This window comes from Pinus tabuliformis, chromosome 1_1 (genome assembly GCF_031772625.1).
Source record: "Pinus tabuliformis cultivar Carrire ecotype Pingquan chromosome 1_1, CPIR1, whole genome shotgun sequence".
Classification (NCBI taxonomy): domain Eukaryota; kingdom Viridiplantae; phylum Streptophyta; class Pinopsida; order Pinales; family Pinaceae; genus Pinus; species Pinus tabuliformis.
In genome coordinates, this window is record NC_142297.1 from 604,347,468 (window position 1) to 604,369,816 (window position 22,349).

The 22,349-nt window shown below is 40.7% G+C and overlaps 2 protein-coding genes across 2 annotated transcripts; both read left to right on the plus strand.

Moving 5' to 3' along the window:
- Positions 1–511: 511 nt before the first annotated feature.
- Positions 512–1,042, plus strand: LOC149214730 (putative 2' cyclic ADP-D-ribose synthase BdTIR). Its single transcript, XM_089389492.1, has one exon. The coding sequence runs from the start codon at positions 512–514 to the stop codon at positions 1,040–1,042; it is 531 nt and encodes a 176-aa protein (XP_089245618.1).
- A 504-nt stretch (positions 1,043–1,546) lies between these two features.
- LOC149214731 (disease resistance protein RUN1-like) lies at positions 1,547–2,204 on the plus strand. The gene is made up of 2 exons (XM_089389493.1): positions 1,547–1,876; positions 1,986–2,204. Exons 1-2 carry the CDS (start codon positions 1,547–1,549, stop codon positions 2,202–2,204), a joined length of 549 nt encoding a protein of 182 aa, XP_089245619.1.
- Positions 2,205–22,349: the final 20,145 nt, after the last annotated feature.

Below are 22,349 nucleotides of genomic sequence, written 5' to 3' on the forward strand. Positions count from 1 at the left end.
TTGGTTCTTAGTGATTTTTTTTCTTCTTTGGTATGGTGTTGGTCTGATAATGATTTGCCTACCTCATTTGATTAATGAAAAATGTTCTCATTTGATTAAATGGAAAATGAAAGCTTTTCGTCGAGAAAAAAACTGATAGTCAATAATGTTGCGATAGAACTGATAGTCAATAATGCTGGAAGAAGGGAAAACTGGGCAAGAAACTTCATGCTTCCACCGTTTAGATTACCAGATTACGGTATTAGTTCACTATTTATTGCCACTTGGTTTTTGCCACTTGGTTTTCTCAAAGGAAATAAGAACCTCAAGTAATCAACTACACATCAAAGGTTATTTTGTTTCCAATTGAGGTCTTGATACCAGAAAAGCTACAGCTGATAGCTTCTCTGCTCTCCTGAATCGTTCATTCTCTGCTCTCCTGAATCGTTCATAGGCAAATATTAAAGCTGAGCGCGCATTCTCAATCTCTGCCAAATATATTCGATCTTGCTTCTTTGTTAATCTGTATCCAATGGCACCCGTTAACTTTACATCCTTTGCATCCACCAACAGCTATGTGTATGAAGTGTTTTTTAATCACCGCGGTCCTGACGTCAAGAGAGGACTCGCTACCCATATCTACCATCGCCTTAAAGAACTTGGATTAGCAGTTCTTTTGGACCAGAACGAATTGCAAGGAGGAGAGAAGTTGGATCCTCAAATCGAAGGGGCTATTCGAACAGCGTCCGTTCAGGTAGCCATATTTTCACCAACTTATGCTCAATCAAGATGGTGTCTCCACGAGCTCGTATTGATGAGGGAACAGATGTTGAAGTCGGGGTCAACAATAATTCCGGTTTTCTACAAAGTCGAGCCCGCAGATCTTCGGTGGACGCGCGGTGGAGATCGAGTTTATGCTAGAGATTTGGGCGTGCTTGAAAGGAAGAGAGAATTCGATTGTCCGCAACCAAGGTACGACCCCAATACCATAGAAAAATGGAGGAATGCTCTTTCTGCTGTGGCAGATATAATCGGTTTTAGTAAGACCCTCCCTGTTATTTGAGTTTTGTACTTTGCTGGCTTCATAAGTATATCACAGATTATTTATGTAGATGTTTCTTATTCGTCTGTTGACTGTGATTGTGAATATTATTCAGGGAAGAGTGGCAGCTCGTCCATGAGGTCGTCCAACAAGTTCTGAAAAAAGTTCGCAAACCACCTTTGGACGTCGCTAAATATCCTACTGGCCTCAATCAAAAATAAAAGATGTGGACAGAACATTGTCACTGCAGCAGCAAAGCGAGAAGGCTACAATTTTGGGAATTGTAGGTCTTGGCAGGGTAGGGAAAACTACCCTCGCTAAACAATTCTTCAACCGAGAGAGATCAAATTACGATCAATCTTGCTTCTTATTTGATATCAGATCCAAATCTTTACCTTTCCTGCAGAGTAGCCTTCTTAACGATCTGATGCAGTCGAATGAATAGATAAAAGCGTTTCTGAAGGGATAGAGAGGCTCAAAACAGTTTCTCAACGGTGTCTTATCATTTTAGATGATATTGATCAAATGGATGCATTATGTGCACCGGTTAGAGATACCATTCATGTAGGTAGCTTAATTTTAATTACATCTCGCAATAAGGATGTACTTACAAGCGCAGCTTTTGGAGAGTCATCCATTTACACACTGAAAGGTCTCAATGGAGAGCACTCGCAAGAGCTCTTTTGCTGGCATGCCTTCGGTCAACTCCGTCCCGTTGTAGGATTTGAGGAAGTGGTTAAAGAGTTTTTGAATGTCTGCAATGGTTTGCCACTATCGCTTAAAGTGCTTGGGGCGTTTCTTCGTGGAAAAGATGATTTGAAGCTTTGGAATGCACAATTGCGGGAAACCTCCGAAGTACTTCCCGAAGATATAGAAGCACACTTAGAATTAGCTACGATGCTCTAAATAACAAAGAAAAACAAATATTCTTGGATGTTGTCTGTTTCTTTATAGGAGAAGACAGGGATACCGCTATCAGAGTATGGGATGGATCCAACTGGGAAGGGTTGCTAGGTCTTTGGAAGCTGGAAACAGATGCCTGGTCGAGGTGGATGGTCTGAACCGTCTCAGAATGCATGACCACCTTCGAGACCTCGGCAGAGATGTAGCTGAAAACCCAGATTATCCTCGTCGTCTTTGTCGTTTCACAGAAAATCTTCGTCATAATACGTCTGCCCAATAATTTGTAAGTATCTTTTCCACCAACTTTAAAATAGCATTGAGTTAAAAATAATGGAGAAATGGTTATGTGATTGTAACGCATCTTCTTAGTTTAGGAGTTGTTCCTACATTTTAGGAGGTTGTTTACAACTCCTCGATCTGTCCGGTGGTGGCACAGTGCAGCTCCTCGATCTGTTCGGTGGAAGCAGATCGCCTTTGCCTGGTGGTGGCGTGTTGGAGCTTGTTTGTTGATCTATTCGGTGGTAGCAGATCAGTTTTGCCCGGTGGTGGCACAGTGAAGTCCCTGATTTGTTCGGTGGCAGCAGATCGGACTTGCCCGGTTGTGGCACAGTGAAAGTTCCTGATCTGTTCGGTGGTAGCAGATCGGACTTGCCCGGTGGTGGCCGATTGGAGTGTTCAGTTGGGCAAAAATGAACAACAGTTTAGAATCATACCTCCACGAGTCTGGCAAGCTCGATGGAACGAACTTCTCCAACTGGAAGTTCAAAATGCAAACTTTGCTGGAGAGTGCGAATGCATGGTCGATCGTCTTGGGAAATGAACAGAGATCTGGAACAACGACCCAAGAACAGGACTGGGATAAGAGAGAAACAAAAGTGAAAGTCATACTGAAGATGTCTGTCAAAGACAATATTATCCCCCATATCAGAGATTGCAAGTCGGCCGCGGATATATGGACAACAATCAAGAATTTGTACGAGACACAGAACACAAATCGTGTTCTGGCACTCAAGGGAAAATTGTTTGCATTGAAGATGGACGAGAATGAATCCGTTGCTGGATTCATGGCCAGAGTCAAGGATCTGAGCGACAAATTGGGAGCCATTGGAGAGAAGGTATCAGACTCAGATCTGGTTACACTCACATTGAACAGAATGACCGATGAATATCAGACATTCATCTCAGGGCTGTCAGCGAGGGAGAAAGCCCCTTCATTTGATGAGCTGACAGCGATTCTGCTCCAGGAGGAAGAGCGACGACAGAATCTGAAAACTCAGAGCAATGACCTTGCTCTGATGGCGAAGAGGCGACAGTACAGAGGAAAGCAGCACCAACACCAACACCAACACCAGCACTAGCAACCGCAGCAGCAGCAGCGGAAAGAAGCCAACTCCTTTCAAAAGAGATCATTCAGAGGTATGACTGATAATTATGTTAAGAGATGTTTTTACTGTGGGAAACCTGGTCACCAGATTAAAGAGTGTTATAAGAGGCAAGCGGATGAAAGAAGAAGCAAACAGAGGAAACATCAGGGTTGTTTTGCTGGAGAAGAGGAGGACCATAGCCATGATCTTCGACTATTCACAGTCGATTGTGCACTTTCAGCATCAAAAGGAGATGAGGATAATATATGGTATGTCGACTCTGGCACATCCTCGCATATGACCGGTAAGAGGGATTGTTTTGAATTTCTTGAAGAATCTGCATGTGGATCAAAAATTTATTTAGGAGATGACAGTGGGTATGAGATCAAAGGATGTGGGGATATTCCTATGAAGCTACTTAGTGGCGACATCAAACATCTTAAAAATGTATTATACGTTCCAGGGATTAAAAATAATTTGATCTCTGTCTCAATGATTACAGACCAAGACATGCAGGTGCAATTCTTCAAGAATGGTTGTGTCATTCAGGATAGCCAGTTGGAAACAGTTGCAACAGGAGTGCGCGTGGGGAATTTGTACAGACTAGATGCAAGGAGTATGCTACGACAAGCAATGGTTGCAGCTACATCAACAGTTGAAAATCTCTGGCATCAGAGATTTGGACATCTCAATTTACAAGATCTCATCTTACTCAAAAAGAAAGGTATGGTCGATGGACTTCCTGCTTTTCATAATATCAAGCTGGAATGTGATGGATGTGCATCAAGGAAGATGCATAGAGAAGAATTTCCTTTGCATGTCAACAGAAAAGAAAGAGACATCCTAGAATTAGTGCATACAGATATTTGTGGACCTATGCAGACTAGGTCTTTAGGAGGTGCATATTACTTTCTGTTGTTTACATATGATTGCACTAGGTTTTCTTGGGTGTATTTTTTAAGCAAAAAGAGTCAGGCCTTTCGGTACTTTAAAGAATTTAAATCTATGATAGAGAACCAAACAGGAAAGAAGATAAAGATTCTCCGCTCGGACCAAGGGGGAGAATACAGGTTAGGCGAGTTCATGAACTTCTGCAAGAAGCATGGGATTATACAGCAATTCACAGTGCCACACACTCCACAGCGAAATGGAGTAGCAAAACGCAAGAACAGGACCCTTGTGGAGTGCGCGAGAAGTATGCTTCAAGGTAAGGGTCTATCTAATGGTCTTTGGGCAGAAGCCATTAATACTGTTGTTTATTTAAAGAATAGGAGTCCCACTAAATGTCTAGGCTTCAAAACCCCCTTTGAAGCATTGTTTGGACTCAAACCAGCAGTCGGTCATTTAAGAATATTTGGATCTAAAGCTTTTGCTCATATACCGAAAGCAGATAGGAAAAAGCTAGACCCCAAAGCCTTGAAATGTATATTTGTTGGATATGGCACAGAGTATAAGGCATACAAGTTATATAATCCTGTGACTCATAAAGTGTTTGCAAGCAGAGATGTCATTTTTCATGAACAGACTGAAGATGGAAAGGAAGACTCTAACAGTGACAGCCACATTCCATTGCTGATAGAACTGAACAGTGAAGAAGATGAAGAGCAGGAGCAGGAGCAGAAACAGGAAGAAGTAGCAGCAGATAGTGTAATAAGTGATGATGCAGGCCCGGAAAGTGCTGAAACAGATAGAGTTGAGGTAAGTCCTCTACCTAGAAGATCAGGTAGGAAGACTAGACTACCTGCAAAATTGAAAGACTATGCTTTAATGTCCAAAATTTTAAACATTGTAGAACCTTCAAACTATGAAGAAGCAAGTAAATCAGATGAATGGAGGGCTGCAATGCATGAGGAAATGGAATCAATATATAGAAACCATACTTGGGATTTAGTTGAGTTGCCAGAAGGAAAAACCCCTATAGGATGTAAGTGGTTGTATAAACCTAAGATAAATGCAGATGGGAGTGTAGAAAAATTCAAAGCTAGACTAGTAGCAAAGGGTTATTCACAACAAGAAGGAATAGATTTCGACGACACCTTTGCCCCTGTAGCTAAACTAAATACAATTAGAATGCTAATCTCTTTAGCAACAAAACATAAATGGAAGCTACACCAGTTAGATGTTAAATCTGCATTTCTGAATGGAGAATTAAAGGAAGAAATATATTTAGTACAGCCTCCTGGTTTTGTGAAAAAGGGGCAGGAGCATTTAGTGTGTAAATTGCATAAGGCATTTTATGGTTTGAAACAAGCACCCAGGTCATGGTATGACAAAATTGATTCATTTTTTATACAGCATAGCTTTCATAGGAGCCTCAACGATCCAAACCTGTATACCAAGATAAATAAATAGAGGCAAATCATTTTGATTTCTTTGTATGTGGATGACATGATCATAACAGGAAATGCAAATAATTTGATCAAAGAAATCAAGCAGCAAATGTCACAGGTATTTGAAATGAAAGACCTTGGTGATCTTCATTATTGCCTAGGATTGGAGGTGTGGAAAGAATCTGGTCAAACTTTTCTAACTCAAGGAAAGTATGCCAGAACCCTGTTGGAAAGATTCAGAATGGAACAGTGCAAAACAACAGCAACACCATTGCAGCAGAACCTCAAGTTAAGCAGTGACGATGGCACAAAACAGGTGGATGCCACTTTGTATAGACAGCTAGTGGGAAGTCTGATATATCTCACGACAACTAGACCTGATCTGGCATATTCTATTAGTGTGCTGAGCCAGTTTATGTCCAGACCACTTGACAGTCACTGGAATGCAGCAAAATGTGTGTTGAGGTAGCTTAGTGGTACTTGTAATTATGGTATATTATACACTGACATTTATGATGTTACTTTAGCAGGTTATTCAGACTCTGATTGGGCAGGCAACCTGGATGATGGTAGATCCATCACAGGTTATGCATTTAGTATTGGATCCGGGGTTATTTTGTGGAGTAGCAAAAAGCAAAGTACTGTAGCATTATCATCATGTGAAGCAGAGTACCAGGCGTTGTGTGCAGCTACATGCGAAGCCATCTGGTTGAGGAGATTGCTCGGCGATGCAGGCGAAGAACAAAAAGAAGCAACCAGCATCAAAACTAACAACTAGAGCACAATAAAGCTTGCATACAATCCAGTTTTCCATAAAAATACTAAACATATTGACACTCTACAGTCTAAAGAAATATGTGTGGATTATTGTAATACTTGTGATAATTTAGCCGATATTTTTACTAAGCCTCTAGGGCGAGTAAAGTTTGAGTTATTTAGAGGGATGTTAGGTGTGCAGAATAACCCTTTCTCCATTAAGGGGGGAGTTAAAAATAATGGAGAAATGGTTATGTGGTTGTAATGCATCTTCTTAGTTTAGGAGTTGTTCCTAGAATTTAGGAGGTTGTTTACAACTACCTAATTTTCAGTGATGTATTTAATTTGTAATATTCATTTTGATGCAATGTAGAGTGAACGAGAGAGAGAGATTCTCCTCTTTGTTTGAGTGCAGTCTCTAGGTGTTGTACACACCTGTGAGCTGCAACTCCTTCAATTTAATTCAAAGTCTGATTTTTATCTCATTGTGTGATCAAAATTGTCTGTCAAGTTTTGAAATCTTAAAACTTCCCAATATTGTCAATCTTGTTTCTAACTGCTGGGGGTGAACAATTCAGGTGCGTGGAGTTATCATGGTTGAAGGAAATCACCCTGAAAAATCTTTTGAAAACCTTCCAGGCAGCTGCAACCTAAGCAGGTTGCAGCTGCTTAGGGCTCAAAGTCATTCTGTTGAACGAGTATTCAGCACTGGGCAGTTACCACCACTAATATATCTCCGCTGGGAGAACTGTCTAAACTCCTCCTTACCTCCTCCGATTCCATTAAAGGATTTAAGAGTGTTAAATATAGGGGGTGAACAATTGAAAACACTCTGGCAACATGAATCTCAGGTAGTCGTGTTGTTTGTCGGTTTTTGAACAGATTTATTTACCCTTTTTTTTCAACGAAGTGTAAAAATTGTTGCACTAAAGTGTCCTTTTTTTTTCGTATACCACAATGCCAAAAAGCTGCAGGGGCTCAAACCCACTTTAATAATGGACATGAACATTGCAGGCACCTCTGCAATTGAGAGAATTATATATTGATGCTCCGCTTTCAGAGGTTCCAAAGTCAATTGGGAAGCTAAAGCACCTAGAAAAAGTTTTCCTGTGCACATGTTATCTTGAAACTTTTCCAAATGAATTTGGTAACTTATCAGGCCTCCAAAGTCTTCACTTTGAATGCTCCATTGTGCAGACACTGCCATACTCGGTTGGGAACTTGAGGGGCCTCCAAAGATTTGACTTGACCATGGGTTCCACTCTGCAGACACTCCCAGACTCGGTTGGGAACCTGACAAGCCTCCAAAGGCTTGACTTGGGCCAGTGCTCCACTTTGCAGACACTTCCATTCTCGATTGGGAACCTGACGGGTCTCCAAGATCTTGACTTGAGTTTGTGCTACACTCTGCAGACGCTCCCAAACTCCGTGGGGAACCTAACAGGCCTCCAAGTTCTTAACTTGACCAGGTGCCCCACTTTGCATACGGTCCCAGACTCGCTCGGTAACCTGAGGAGCCTCCGAAGTCTTGACTTGACCGGTTGCCACACTCTGCAGATGCTCCTAGAGTCGGTTGGGAATCTGACAGCCCTCCAAAGACTTGACTTGGGCGGCTGCTTCACTCTGCAAACGCTACCAAATTCAGTTGAGAACCTGACAGACCTCCAAATACTTATTGGAAATAATAATTTCAACCACCACAATAAACAGATACTTTTGGAAATAATAATCCCAACCAGTGCAATAAACAGTCTGACAACAGCCATACCTAACGTATTTTTGCAGGTTGTGTCTCTGTTTGAATATAGAAGCACTGAAGCCAGACGTGAACCATTCAGAAACTCAGCAAAAGCATTTAAAGAAGTTAATGTACTTTGGTAAACATATATGGGCAAGCATTCATTCAGCAACCATTGCCCACACTCCAGAAACACTTGCGCATTTCTGAACACACTCAACAACATCATATTAATTATTTTTCTCCGTCATGAATTAAATGTAAAATTGTATGTTGAGTTAAATATGAATGTAAAATTCATTTTGACTGTGTAGAGAGGTTAGTGAGTAAGAGGGAAAAAAGAAAAAGAGCGCAAGTCTCTGTGGAGAAAATGGTGGAGCAAATTTTGGTGGGCGTGTGAAAACAACATTACTCTGTTTCACTGTGTGTTATTCCGGGTAAGTTTAAATCACTGTAACTTTTATTTTACTTGGTGAATAATCCGCAGTCTCATGTAAATGTATTTCATGTTTTAGAATTCAATACTAAGTTTTTATTGTGTTGCTCCAAAACCTATTTCTTCATTTTTTCCGTGAGTAAATATTATTCATAAGTCTCTGAAATAGCTTCCCGGTGCACGAAATCCAAGTTTGGGAAATCGCCTCACACGATGCACAAACGTAGCTCCACGAAATTCAAGTCTGGGAAATAGCCTCACGGTGCGCACAGGGAGCTCCACGAAATCAGCTTCACTGTGTGCGAACCTAGTTTCGGGAAAGTAAAAACAAGTGTTTTTACTAACAGTAAAAATTGTTTTTGAGCCGAAATTGGTTTTTAGCATATTTAGTTTGTTTTTACGCTCATAAATGGTAACATCAAGTACAAGCTTGACTAATCCTCAAATACCTCAGTTTAATGGCAAAAATTATGATTATTGGACTATTACAATGAAGACCCTGTTTTCTTCTCAAGACATTTGGGATTTAGTGGAGAATGGCTTTCAAGAACCAACACATGCAGCAACATACAATGCCTTATCTCAACAAGAAAGAGATGTGTTAAGGGACAACAAGAAGGTTTCAAAAGCCTTGTTTTATATCTTTCAAGCAATTCATGAAAGTATATTCCCAAGGGTTGCAACAACAACGAAGTCTAAGCAAGCATGGGACACTCTCCAAACAGCGTACCAAGGCATGGCAAAAGTCAAAACAACAAAGCTGCAAATGTTGAGGAAAGATTTTGAAACACTTTGTATGAAAGAGTTTGATAATATAGACTCGTTTTTTACACATGTAAGTGGATTGGTTACTCAAATCAAATCTCATGATGAGACACTTGAGGAAAAAATAATAGTTGAGAAGTTTGCCAGCAAGGTTTAAGACCATTGTTGTGGCCATAGAAGAGACAAAGGATCTCTCACAGTTCTCAATGGATGAGCTTAATGCATCACTGATTTCTCATGAACATAGACTGAATAGAGCAGCAAGCTCCTCACTGGAGCATGCCTTCAAGACACAAGTATCATTTGGTCAAGGTCGAGGCAGAAGAAGATCATATGCTAGAGGAAGAGGAAGAAGCCCACACAGAAGTGGAAGAAGCAGCCCTTCAAGATCAAATGGAAGAGGCAACAATCAAAATGCAAGTGAAGGCCCGAGCCAAAATCAAGCACAAGGTCAAAGGTATGATAAATCTCAAGTTCAATGTCATTACTGTAAAAAGTATGGTCATTATGCAAATGAGTGTAGAAAGAAGCAATATGACATTAGTAACAAACCAAGTGTAAATTTCACAAAAGAAAATTAGAACCATGATAGCATGTTTTTAGCTTCTAATGTAGCATAAGAAAAACAGAGTGATATATGGTATCTAGATTCAGGGTGTAGCAACCACAGGTCAGGAAACATAGAAATGTTTTTTGATCTAGATGAAAGTGTGAAATCTAAAGTGACATTAGGCACTGATAGCAAAGTCTTTGTCATGGGAAAAGGAAGAGTTAATATCCTAACAAAAAAGGGGGAGAAAAAATATATCTCTGATGTTTACTTTGTCCCCGGTCTGAAACATAATCTCATGAGCGTTGGACAGCTCATGCAGAAAGGCTACAATGTCTTCTTCAAAAATGATGTGTGCACAATTTTGGATAGGCCTCCAAGCAGACAGTTGATTGCAAAGGTTCAAATGACAGACAATAGAATGTTTCCCTTGAAAATAATATTAGATTTGCAGAAAGAAGGTGCACAAGCACAACTATCTATGAACTCACAAGAAAATGGAAGAAAATGGGCAGTTGTCACATAAGTAAACTTTCAAGCAGAGGTAAAAGATGAAAACTAGTTATGGCACTTGAGATTTGGACATCTCAACTTTTGAGGTTTGAATTTGTTGCATAGGAAAGGCATGGTGAAGGGTTTACCACTCATAGAAAAACCAGACAGCATATGTGAAGGATGTATCTTGGGTAAGCAACATAGAGAGAAATTTCCAGTAGGAAAGTCAGTGAGGGCAAAGGCGCCTTTGGAGATTGTCCACTTAGTGTTATGTGGACCAATGCAGACACCATCAATTGGTGGTAGCCACTATGTATTGACCTTCATAGATGACTTCACAAGGAAGACATGTGTCCTTCTCCTAAAATAGAAAAGTGAAGTGTTTGAACACTTTCGACAATACAAAGCTCTTGTTGAGAAGCAAAGCGAACATTACTATTACCGGGAATAGTGTCTATGCGGAACTGCTAATCCCACTAAGGGTGGTAGAAACCTTAGAAATAAACAGAGTAAAGCTACTTTTGTATCCCTTTATGACAAATAAATAAGAGAAGAATGAAGACACCAACCTCAATCTTGCGCTTGGTTCCTCACTTGATTCTTCTCCCTTCTGATAGATCCTTGTTGCTTGTTTCCTCGTCAGCCCAGCTTCAAAGAGCACCTGTGAAATCAAAGCATCACAATACTATCTGAGAACAGAGATCTACTAGCATAAACAATATAAGATTAGATGTATATTGACCATACACAAACATATATCATAAAATATGCAAGAGCATGGAGGAAAACTTGAATAGCTTTATTGATATCAAGAAAAGAACAGGGGAGGATTACAACCAATTATTCTAACCCAGCGTCATCCTCTCAGCAAGAAGCCCTTCTTCACCTCATGAAAAGCTTAGATCACCCAACACTTATGATTTTGCAGCAAGAAACCAACAACACTTCCTTACAAGATACAAAATTATAGCCCTTGGATCTCTAGGATGAGGGATCCATATATAGATGTTTGAAAGGAGGGTGAGTCAGCTTCTGGGGTTTGATTAGTGTCCTCTCTCTGATAGTTCTTGATTCCACTTGGAGAATGATGATCTCTTACTCATCCCTGGGCGAATTCAGGGAGGCAAGTGTCACAGGAGAAGTTTCTGGAAGATTCCATGATTTTCCACCTCGCACACTGCCTCTGCCATTTGTCCATTCTCGCCCATCGCACCCCATAGAAGGGATTTTCAACATGCATCGCACCCTCTCTGTGTATTTAGGTGGGATGCAACACACTTTGTCCATGGAGCAGGAGAGATGGCCCAGTTTTGACCAGTTCTGAGTAGTTTTTCATGGAGAACTTCTGGGAGATGATGTGATCAGCTGACCTTGTTCTTTTAGGGGTTGGAACAACACTTTTAGGGACTTAGGAGCCCTTGGTTTATGGACATTTAGGATTGGGGTTGCAGTGCCCAAAAATGTCTATAACAGTTGCCCCCTAAAGCATGAGGTCGTTAATTAATTTTTTGATGTCGGGTGAAATGCTTTATCATGAGGATCCGAAGTTTTTCGAGTTGGAAGGCGACCTGTAATAAGATACAATACAACACATTATCTTCATAATATTTTTCATTTCCTGGCTGAGTCGGGCATTCCCATGCTCAGCTTTATAAATTCATTTTCATGTACATAGGACAGACAATCGTCTGAGTGCAGACTGATGATTCCGGTAGAGCCATCATCCCTTAGGTTGGATGATTATCTGTGCAGCAATGATGTACACTAGATGTCTTTATTTTCCTAATGTATCTCGCAGCCCGGATGGATGAAACTAGATCCGGGGTCTTCAATCTCGTTCGATCTTCACTCGAAGTACAAGTCAATCCATGTGAGAGATGTTCTGGAGTCAAACATGGAAAGACATTGCCTGATTACCAGCCAATGATGTAAGCTGTTAACAGGCACGAGAGGAATCACCGATAATGATGATGATCCTTAAGGTACTGAAGTATAATTTGAACGATGTGAAAGAGGGACTTGGCGTCGAACACCATGCAAAATCTTTTGGTCAAAGGCCAGTGATGTAAACCTGTCGCCGAAAGTGAGAAACTTGCCATTGCGACATGCAAGCTTCAAAGTACTGGAATGGTTGTTCCTAGATCGACTTCTTGGATAATGAGCTGATGTCGACAAGAAGCGATCCTTCATAGGAGGGCCTTAATGAATCCCACATCTATGACACGGAACAGAGCAAATGATTTTAATGGAGTTGAAAACAATCTGAGGATACAAGGTTCAGGATGGCGGTCATGAAAAGATGGAGAGTGAATGTATTGCAGCGGATGAGACACAGGTGAATCCTCTAAGCGACTTTTCTTGAACATATTGGCGACACTGACATGATGGATTGGTAGCATTGACCCCAAATATGGATGGTGTGATGGAACCATGGTGATGTGACCGGTGAATGGAACAACCCAACCCAACTCGGATGCGGAGTGAAAGTGTCATGTTCAAGAGCGACTTGCCACCAACAAATTTTTTTCAAGTTTTCTTCCCAATTTTCCCCAGTCATTGCTGACCAGTACCCCTTTATTTTTGTCAAGCTTGAGGAGGATAACATATGCTTGTTCTATAATCTGCCCTTTGAGCAAACCCATCGCTATGTTTTAACGAGCCTAGCGATAGTGAAACTCGGTCTTGTCTGTGAGGACAAGTTTGTCGCTATTAGGTTTTAACGAGTTTAACGACAAAGACAACTCGGTCCTTTTCAATTTTAGAGAGTCTGAAAGGGACATAAATGAAACTCCAATAGTTCTTTTTGCATCATATAATTCCTTAGGTCTGAAAAAGTATAAAACAATACGAAAGGGATGAATTTTCGGTAATTTTAACGAGCCAAACAAGACAAGCGCTCGATCTTTTTGTGTAATAATCCCTCGGGTCCAAAAAGATTAAAATCTAAAGGAGGGATAGCACTTCCGGTCGCTTTAACGAGCTGGAGAGGCCAATTGCTCGGCAATCTTTTCATTTTTTACGAGTCAGATGAAAAGAGCTTAAAGGAGACTCGTTTTTTGAGGAACGAGTGATAATTTCGGATAGCAACTGATTCCAGGTAAGGTTTGGAATTTTCCAATCACGGCAGTGTCACAAGGATGGCTAACTGTATCACTTTTCGCAGTTGTTCCTCAAAAGGGTAAACAATCAAATGGAGGTGAATGATCGGCCAATATAGAGTGGAGGTGATGATGAGAACACGACCAAGGCTTCAAAGGCTGATGATAAGGCATTCACGATGGTTATTTACCGGAAGTTGGTTCATTTTTTAGTGAATGAGATTAAACTCTAAGGGAAAAATTTGCTCACTGCTTATGTTTAATTTTTAACGAGCTTGAACTCCACATAAAAACTGCTCGAGGCGGGTTTATTTTTTAACTGAGCTTGAACCCTGCGGTAATACTGCTCATGGAGGGTTTATTTTTTAACGAGCTTGAACCCTGCAGTAACACTGCTCGTGATAAGTTTGCATGCCCCCAGCATAATAACGCAAATCGAGGTGCATGCCCCCCAAGCTTCATTGCATTCAACTCGGTGGTTGGAATGAAGGTTTACCTCCGAGATCTTTGAAAGTCTCGATTTGGATTTTACGAGACCATAATCAAAGACTCGATTTGGAAAGGGAGTTGTTTCATTTTTTAATGAGGATGACTCAGTAAAATAACTATCCTCATGACTCCTTGTTTCATTTTTTAACAAGGTCAACACGAGATAAGAATTGTCCTCGAAATCCAACATATTTACAGTATTTGATAGAAAATAAAAAACTGAAGGATGATTAAGGTCACTGGAATAATCTTCGTGGTAATCCGGAAGATGGGAACGATGGTGGTAATCTTCCCATGGTGCCTCTCCTAACATCATTGACTGAATGATTCCTCTGTCTGTAGAATGTACATGCGACCAAGGATTTGAAGAGGTACCATATTCCTTAGACCTATCTATCCAAACATTCGATAGCGTTGATTTGGGTTTGCCCCCCCAAGGCCAAGAAAATTGATTGCTACAATATTTCTAAAATGGTGATGATCCATGCTGACAAAATGTTTAGGAATCTTCCGAATCCATTAGATATAGAAGATTTCATATTGCAGGTTTCCACTGTGGCCACTTCCGCCAGATTGTTTGGAGGCGGTAGGGAAAAATTCCCCATTAATGTAGGGTCTTTTACTAGGCCGACTCCGACATTTTGAAGCGATTGAGAGCTTCCATGGATCATTGGAATGCTTCCCGTAACTTGTGAACTGTTGGGGAGAAATGTTTGTTGGTCAACGATTGTAATTCCTCCTTGGAAGGGAAATGCAATCTTCCTGAAATAGGTCGACGTAATGGTGGCCATGGCATATATCCAGGGCCTTCTTAGTAGGATGTTATAATCAAGGTTTTTGTCGATAACTTCAACATCAATTTCTATTGTTTTTCCCCCCTAGTTTGACTTGCAAGTTACTTAATATCCCATATGGGGTGTATGTTTGTCCATCAAATGCTTTTAACGTCATTGACGATTGCGACAAGGGTGGTGAGCCTAAGTTTTTCCAGCAACTCATCGAAATAATACATGTAGATGCCCCCTCATCAATAATTGTTCGATGAACAGTTTTGTTGAGGGCTTTCACTTGAATAAGGAAAGCTAGTTGAGCTGGTAATTGAGGGTCATATCCTTTGTGATTAAAGGACACAAGATTGGAATCTGTTGGGTCTATCCCACCGATCGCTGATAATAAAGCCTGGTTTTGGGAGGGGCAATTTTACAGTACCTCAAGTGTCGACATAGCGGATGGCGATTGGGCTAGATCTTCCACTATATTATAATGCTGTGTTGCTCTGGCACGCGGATTAAATGTTGACTTGTGTACTACTCCTTTTGGCGGTTTTATTGTCAGTTCGGGAACTATGGGTGGCACAACTTCTATCGAAGTTGTTGTCGAACTACTAGGTTGATCGTTGTCCTTGCTGTTCGACATCTGTGGATTCTCATAATCTTTATTCCTTGTCGTTATCAAAGCATCATTTTGCTGTTTCGAAACCGACAACATCAGCACTTGGGACGGGGAAGCATCGTCACTTGCAACCAGATTTTTTCCTAGATTTGGAAACGGATCAGTTAATACTGCCGAGATTTTCAAATTCTTAGCGAATTTTCTAATCTCAGCTTTATATGGACAATCTCTTGTCCAATGATCCTCATCACATATTATGCACGGATTTTTTGGTTTCCTATTTCCGGAGGGGTTTGCAGAAGACTTTTCAGGTGATGATTCATCCTGTTTCTTCTTTTTCCCTTTGTTTTTATTCTTGCCTCCTGGTTGCTTGGTTTCTTTGCCCTTGTCAGTTGAGACGGCATTTACTTCCGAGGTGAGAAGTTCTTCATTTGCATTTTGACTAGAAATCTTACGGGCATTTTTAGATGTGGCCTTTGTCGATTTTGTGTTTTTCGTGCCTATCACGTCATCGTCGGCATGAGAGTCATTGTTTGATTTAGGAGGAGGAGGAACGAAAAATTTCGGTCTGGGAGCGTCAGGGATTTTATCGTAGAGCATTCCAGACTGAGTATAAATCAAGTCTAATTACTGTGCACGAGCAATAACTTGCTCTTCAGTGACGACTCCTCCCTTTGCCACATCTTCTGTAATGGAAGGTAACAATGACTTGATAAACCATTCAGCTAAAAGCCGATCAGGAACGTACATTTTACGATTCTACGACGGCGTCGCCACTCATGAATATGATTGGATATGTGAGTGGCTGTCATTTGTTTGAAGTTGGTAAGAAGTTTTGTTCCCGTTTCGTACCTTATAGGTAACTGAAAATGGGTTAAAAAGGTTGTGGCTAAGGTACTGAAGTTATCAAACGAAGCTCTAGGTAATTCGATATACCATTTTGCCGTCGGACCAGATAACGTTCTCTGAAAAAGGCGAAGCCTAATCGAATCATCGTTTAGGGTGTTTGATGAACACCACAGATGAAAGGTCATCACATGATTCGACAGGTCTTCACCCAGATTTCCATTAAATTTAGGAATATCTGAAAGAAGTTTATGCGGAATCGCCGGCCACCAAGGGGCGTAAGTAATTGGGTCATTTGTTAACCGATTTAGATCCGGTAACTCTAAAGTCGCCACGAAGGGTAATTGTTGATTCAGGTTTGGCGAAGCATACCTAGGGTAAGATGGAATTGCCTGAGCAGTTGGTCTTTGCATACTAGCATAATGCATTTGATGCTAGTAACTTTGGTAAGGTTGAGGGGCATAACCATGGTAGAATGGTTGATTTTGACCGTTTTGAATATACGGCTACCCACTATTCGCAAAGATTTGTTGCTCAGACCCTTGGTAAACTTGTTGGAATTGCGGTTGTTGATATTGCACCAGCCATGGTTGTGAAGCCACGTGTTTTTGTCCAATACTGGGTGTTTGACCAAGATGACGGGTAATTGTAACCGTTTGGGCCTGTGTCATTCCACTAGTTGGCGATTGTGGTTGATTCGTAGGGACAAAAGGTTGTTGCATTACAACCTCAGAAACCTGAGGTTGGCATACAACAGGCAATGCTTGTACTTGCGACACTGTCACAATAGCTGACGTAGTTGGTATATTTGACATAGGTAAACATTGTTGCATTGAGTATACAACTCTTGGTTGTTGAGGCAGTATTGGCACCCAACCGCTAGATGTAATTCTAGCATAACCTGAATTTTGTTGTGAATTCTTGTATGGTTGTCCTCCCGGAGGAGACAATGAAAGGGTATATTGCCCCCCGTACGACGGTAATCCGGTCCTTAAAGGAATTGTTTGTCCTTGAGGACCGGACTGCCCAAATCGACACCCTGAAGGATCAATTTGCTGAGACTCAACATAAGAGTTCCCGGATACTATTCCGGATGAACAAACTGGAACAAACCATACTATCGAAATAGCTCCTGGGTGGGCCCCATTTAGCGATTGGGAACTAGTTGGGACAGATGGTATGTCGGCAAACATTGTTGGAGTGACAGCAGGAAGTTTTGCCGTCACTGTGTTAGATGACACAGTCCTAGATGTTTACAGTTGTTCAGACATTTCTAGTCTATCCAAAAGATTGCCTAGCGATTCTACAGGACAGATACAGGGCGATCTCAACTCAAAATTGAGATGGAGTACTAGACTGAGGATCTTCCACAATCTCTTCTATAGCAATCAGGCCAAGTGGAAGAGGTAGGCCGTCAAGTCCGTAAAATATTTCTGGTGCCGAAGAAGGTATAGATTCGGTAGCGATAGATATTGGGGAATAACACCTTCTGAATCAGCTGTAGATGGAGCTGGTTCAGTAATACAAGTGTTTACCTTCACACTAGGATCAGTTCTACTGTCCTTTGGTGGATATTGAACTTCTTCTGTAAAGGCAGGGATACCAGAAATGTTTGGAGTAACCGGAGTCTCCGAAGGTGTTGGAACACTTGTTCTAACTTTACCAGGGGATTTGGAACCAGTTAAACGAGTCCGCTTTGTCTGTATCAGTTTTGATTCTGGAGACAAAGACGGTTGACTCATAAGCCTCTGCGAATGACAGGGTTTCGATTGACTTTCTTCCATGATTGTAGATTACTCGATCAACTAAAAATAAAAGGGGAAATATGTTTCTGAATTAAATGAATTTTAGACGCTTTGACACAACTTGTTTTTTCAATTTTTAAGAGTCGAGAAAAAAAAGATGACTATAGTCGCCTTCGATTTTTAATGAGCCTGAAGTGACAAGTGCTCAGATGGACCTTTTCCTTTAAGGAGTCTGAAAAGGAACGAAAGAGACTGATCTGGAAGTGTAGACAGAGGGATTACCAAACCAATCGCAAAACTGCAGAATACTTTTTACGGTACGGCAGTCAATCTTCCCGAATATTGTGTTCAGTGCATTGTGATCGATAGAGCGGCAGACACGGCTTCCTATGGATAAAGGATAAAGCCTATTGTGGTCTCCCAATATATACTCGACGGTACGTGGGAGCACAAGTCCGTATTGGCACTTATTGTCTCAAAGTGGAGGAATCACCCAACCAATAATGAAAGCAACAGTTACCATGTTTTACGACGCTGGAACATGTCTCTAGCCTAGACTTCTAAATGTTGTGTGTTAGGTTCCAAAGCGTTTTTAGATTCATTGAATTTATTTTATAGTTGATCTTGCTTAAGAAATTTGCCTTTCAGGTTCACTGCGTGATGTAGATGTACAATTCCTAAAATGCAGCCTAAGATGATAAACAGTCGTTTAATCTTCTTTCAGTAATGAAAATCCTAGCTACTAAGGAAAGAGAGATGATTTTCTTTCAGCATAGAGCACACACTATATGCACTGTCCTAAATCAAACCGACAAGCAGTCTAAATGCAAATGCACATGCATGTATTGTTTTTCAGCTTTCTTAGTGTATGTGAGGATAAGAAAGCTAAGTGAAAATCTGAATTATTTCCAAAGCGACAATACTCAACAAATTTCTTTTCAAAATGAATTGAAAGTAAGAGAAACACTTTGCGATTTCGAAATGAAAAATTGCTTTTCGACACTTTAAAAACTATTAATTCAAATCATATGCAATAGTAACTTGTATAATCGACTACCAAGAGCAAGGGGATTGTCTTCTATGGCAGAAAATGACAGTTACGACTCTTTCAGATCAAAGAACGACCGCTCGATTATGCTACCTTTTGCAAAAGAGAACCGAAAATGATGCAAAATACATAAAAACACTTAGAGTTCTTTGCACTATGGAGGCGGAAAGATGTAAAGGAAGGGGGTTTTTACAGAGATACACTGACCATAGACAGCTAAACTCCAGAATAGGACTGAAAACAGTGAGTGAAAAACCAAAGCCTTAAGGTAAAGTTAACCTTATCTGACCAGTGCACCTGTTACACAGAAAACTCTGCTTTCAGCGCACCTACTGCACTTGGGAAGTGCGATGTAAGCAAGTTGCCTTTAAGGCAGGGTGCGATACTAGTACGAGACTTTAAACAAGTTTTTACTCACAATTTTCAATCCAGTTCGGGGATTTAACCTAAGAAATCAATGTTCAGTATATGCAAATCACAGAAGTGGATCTAAGGAGATTACTAGAGCTACCACTCAGGGCAATTAGTCTGTTTGTAGATCGATTGTTTAATTCATAAACAAAACCTGGAGATTGACTGAAACAGAATTGATCTACTTTGCATTCGTAAAACAAATGCAGTTCGAAGGCTAGCTGGCTTGGCTTTAGGGTCCTTCTGTAAGTTTATAAAAGAAACAAAGATAGGCAACAAACAATCTAGCCACTCCCTAGCGGAGTCGCCATTTTGTTACTGGGAATAGTGTCTATGTAGAACTGTTAATCCCACTAAGGGTGGTAGTAACCTTAGAAACAAACAGAGTAAAGCTACTTTTGTATTCCTTTATGACAAATAGATAAGAGAAGAATGAAGACACCAACCTAAATCTTGCGCTTGGTTCCTCACTTGATTCTTCTCCCTTCTCATAGATCCTTGCCGCTTGTTTCCTCGTCAACCCAACTTCAAAGAGCACCTGTGAAATCAAAGCAACACAATACTATCCGAGAACAGAGATCTACTAGCATAAACAATATAAGATCAGATGTATATTGACCATACACAAACATACATCATAAAATATGCAAGAGCATAGAGGAAAACTTGAATAGCTTTATTGATATCAAGAAAAGAACAGGGGAGGATTACAACCAATTGTTCTGACCTAGCGTCATCCTCTCAGCAAGAAGCCCTTCTTCACCTCATGGAAAGCTTAGATCACCCAACACTTATGATTTTGCAGCAAGAAACCAATAGCACTTCCTTACAAGATACAAAATTCCAGCCCTTGGATCTCTGGGATGAGGGATCCATATATAGATGTTTGAAAGGAGGGTGAGTCAGCTTCTGGGGTTTGATTAGTGTCCTCTCTCTGATAGTTCTTGATTCCACTTGGAGAATGATGATCTCTTACTCATCCTTGGGCGAATTCAGGGAGGCAAGTGTCACAGGAGAAGTTTCTGGAAAATTCCATGATTTTCCACCTCGCACACTGCATCTACCATTTGTCCATTCTCGCCCATCGCACCCCATAGAAGGGCTTTTCAACATGCATCGCACCCTCTCTGTGTATTTAGGTGGGATGCAACGCACTTTGTCCATGGAGCAAGAGAGATGGTTCAGTTTTGACCAGTTCTGAGTAATTTTTCATGGAGAACTTCTGGGAGATGATGTGATCAGCTGACCTTGTTCTTTTAGGGGTTGGAACAACACTTTTAGGGACTTAGGAGCCCTTGGTTTATGGATATTTAGGATTGGGGTTGCAGTGCCAAAAATGTCTATAACAATTACATCAAAGTCCTTAGGGCTGATAGAGGTGAAGAATACATCTCAAATGACTTCCTTCGATTTTGCAAGGAACATGGAATTCACAAGCAATTCACAACAAAATATACACCGCAACAAAATGGTGTGGCAGAAAGGAAGAATAGGACCATTATGGAGATGGCAAGGAGTATGTTGAAGGCAAAGCATTTGCCAAATGATTATTGGGGTGAAGCTGTCGATTGTGCAGCATATATTTTGAATAGATGTCCAACCAAAAGTGTCCAAAACATTGTTCTTGAAGAGGCATGGAATGGAAGAAAACAAAATGTCTCTCACATGAAAGCTTTTTGATGTGTGGCTTATGCACATGTCCCGGATGAGTTGAGAAAGAAGTTGGACAGCAAGGGGGAGAAATGCATATTTTTTGGATACAGTGATGAATCCAAATCATACAAACTCGACAATCCATTAACCAAGAAGGTCATAATCAACAGAGATGTGCAGTTCATAGAAGAGGAAGCATGGGATGGAAGTTTAGTGAAGACAATCAATGTCAAAGCATGCATTACACATGAGGACAAAGAGGAATTAACAACAAGAAGTAATTCCTCAACTCTGACTCCCTCTAATCCTATTCAAGCACAGCAAAGCAGACAACAAGTAACGCCATCAACAAATAATAGGACAGTTTTGTGCATCCAAGCAAGTGCTTCTCCAAGCACACCGCAAAGCGCGACACAAAGTGACATATTAAGCCCATCTTCAACAAGCACAAGAAGGCCAAAATTCAAAAATTTAAATGAAATTTATGAGCAAGATGAAGTTGATAGTAGCGTAGGTCTGAATTCCTTATTTGCATTATTTTGTCATGTAGATGACCCAATCCACTTTGAAGATGTAGTCAAAGAAGAAAAATGGGTTGCGGCAATGGAGGAAGAAATAGAAGCAATATAAAGGAATGACACATGGGAGTCAGTGAGCCTCCCGAAAGGAAAACATGTTATTGGGGTAAAGTGGATCTATAAGACCAAAAGCAACATTGATGGAAAGATTGAATGGCACAAAGCAAGGCTAGTTGTCAAAGGATACAAGCAGCAACATGGAAGAGATTACACGGAGACATTTGTGCTAGACGCATGGATGGAGATAGTGCACGCAGTTGTGGCGATTGCCACGCATCATAAATGGAAAATGTATCATATGGACGTAAAGTCAGCGTTCTTAAATGGAGTGTTGAAAGAGGAAGTGTATGTCGCGCAACCGCCTGGTTATGAAATTAAAGGCCAAGAAGACAAAGTATATCGGTTGAAGAAAGATCTTTATGGGTTGAAGCAAGCACCGCGCACATGTTACAGCAGGATATATGCTTATTTATTAGACAATGGTTTTGACAAATGTGATGATGAGCCTACTCTCTACATTAAAGAGAGCGAAGGTAGGATTCTCATTGTCGTCTTATATGTAGATGATTTGCTCTTTACAGGCAGTGATGATTTCCTCATTGTTGATTTCAAACAAATCATGAAGAGTGAGTTTGAAATGACTTACTTGAAATTGTTAAGATATTTTTTGGACATAGAAGTGAAGCAAATAGAAAATGGCATTTTTATCTCTCAAGCAAAATATGTGGCAG

Excerpts from the sequence above, each read along its gene's own strand:
- LOC149214730 (XM_089389492.1), top strand. The coding sequence starts at position 512 with ATGGCACCCGTTAACTTTACATCCTTTGCATCCACCAACAGCTATGTG.
- LOC149214731 (XM_089389493.1), top strand. The coding sequence starts at position 1,547 with ATGGATGCATTATGTGCACCGGTTAGAGATACCATTCATGTAGGTAGC. Across the intron at positions 1,877-1,985 it reads AATTGCGGGAAACCTCCGAA|GGATACCGCTATCAGAGTAT; the intron begins GTACTTCCCGAA and ends AGGAGAAGACAG.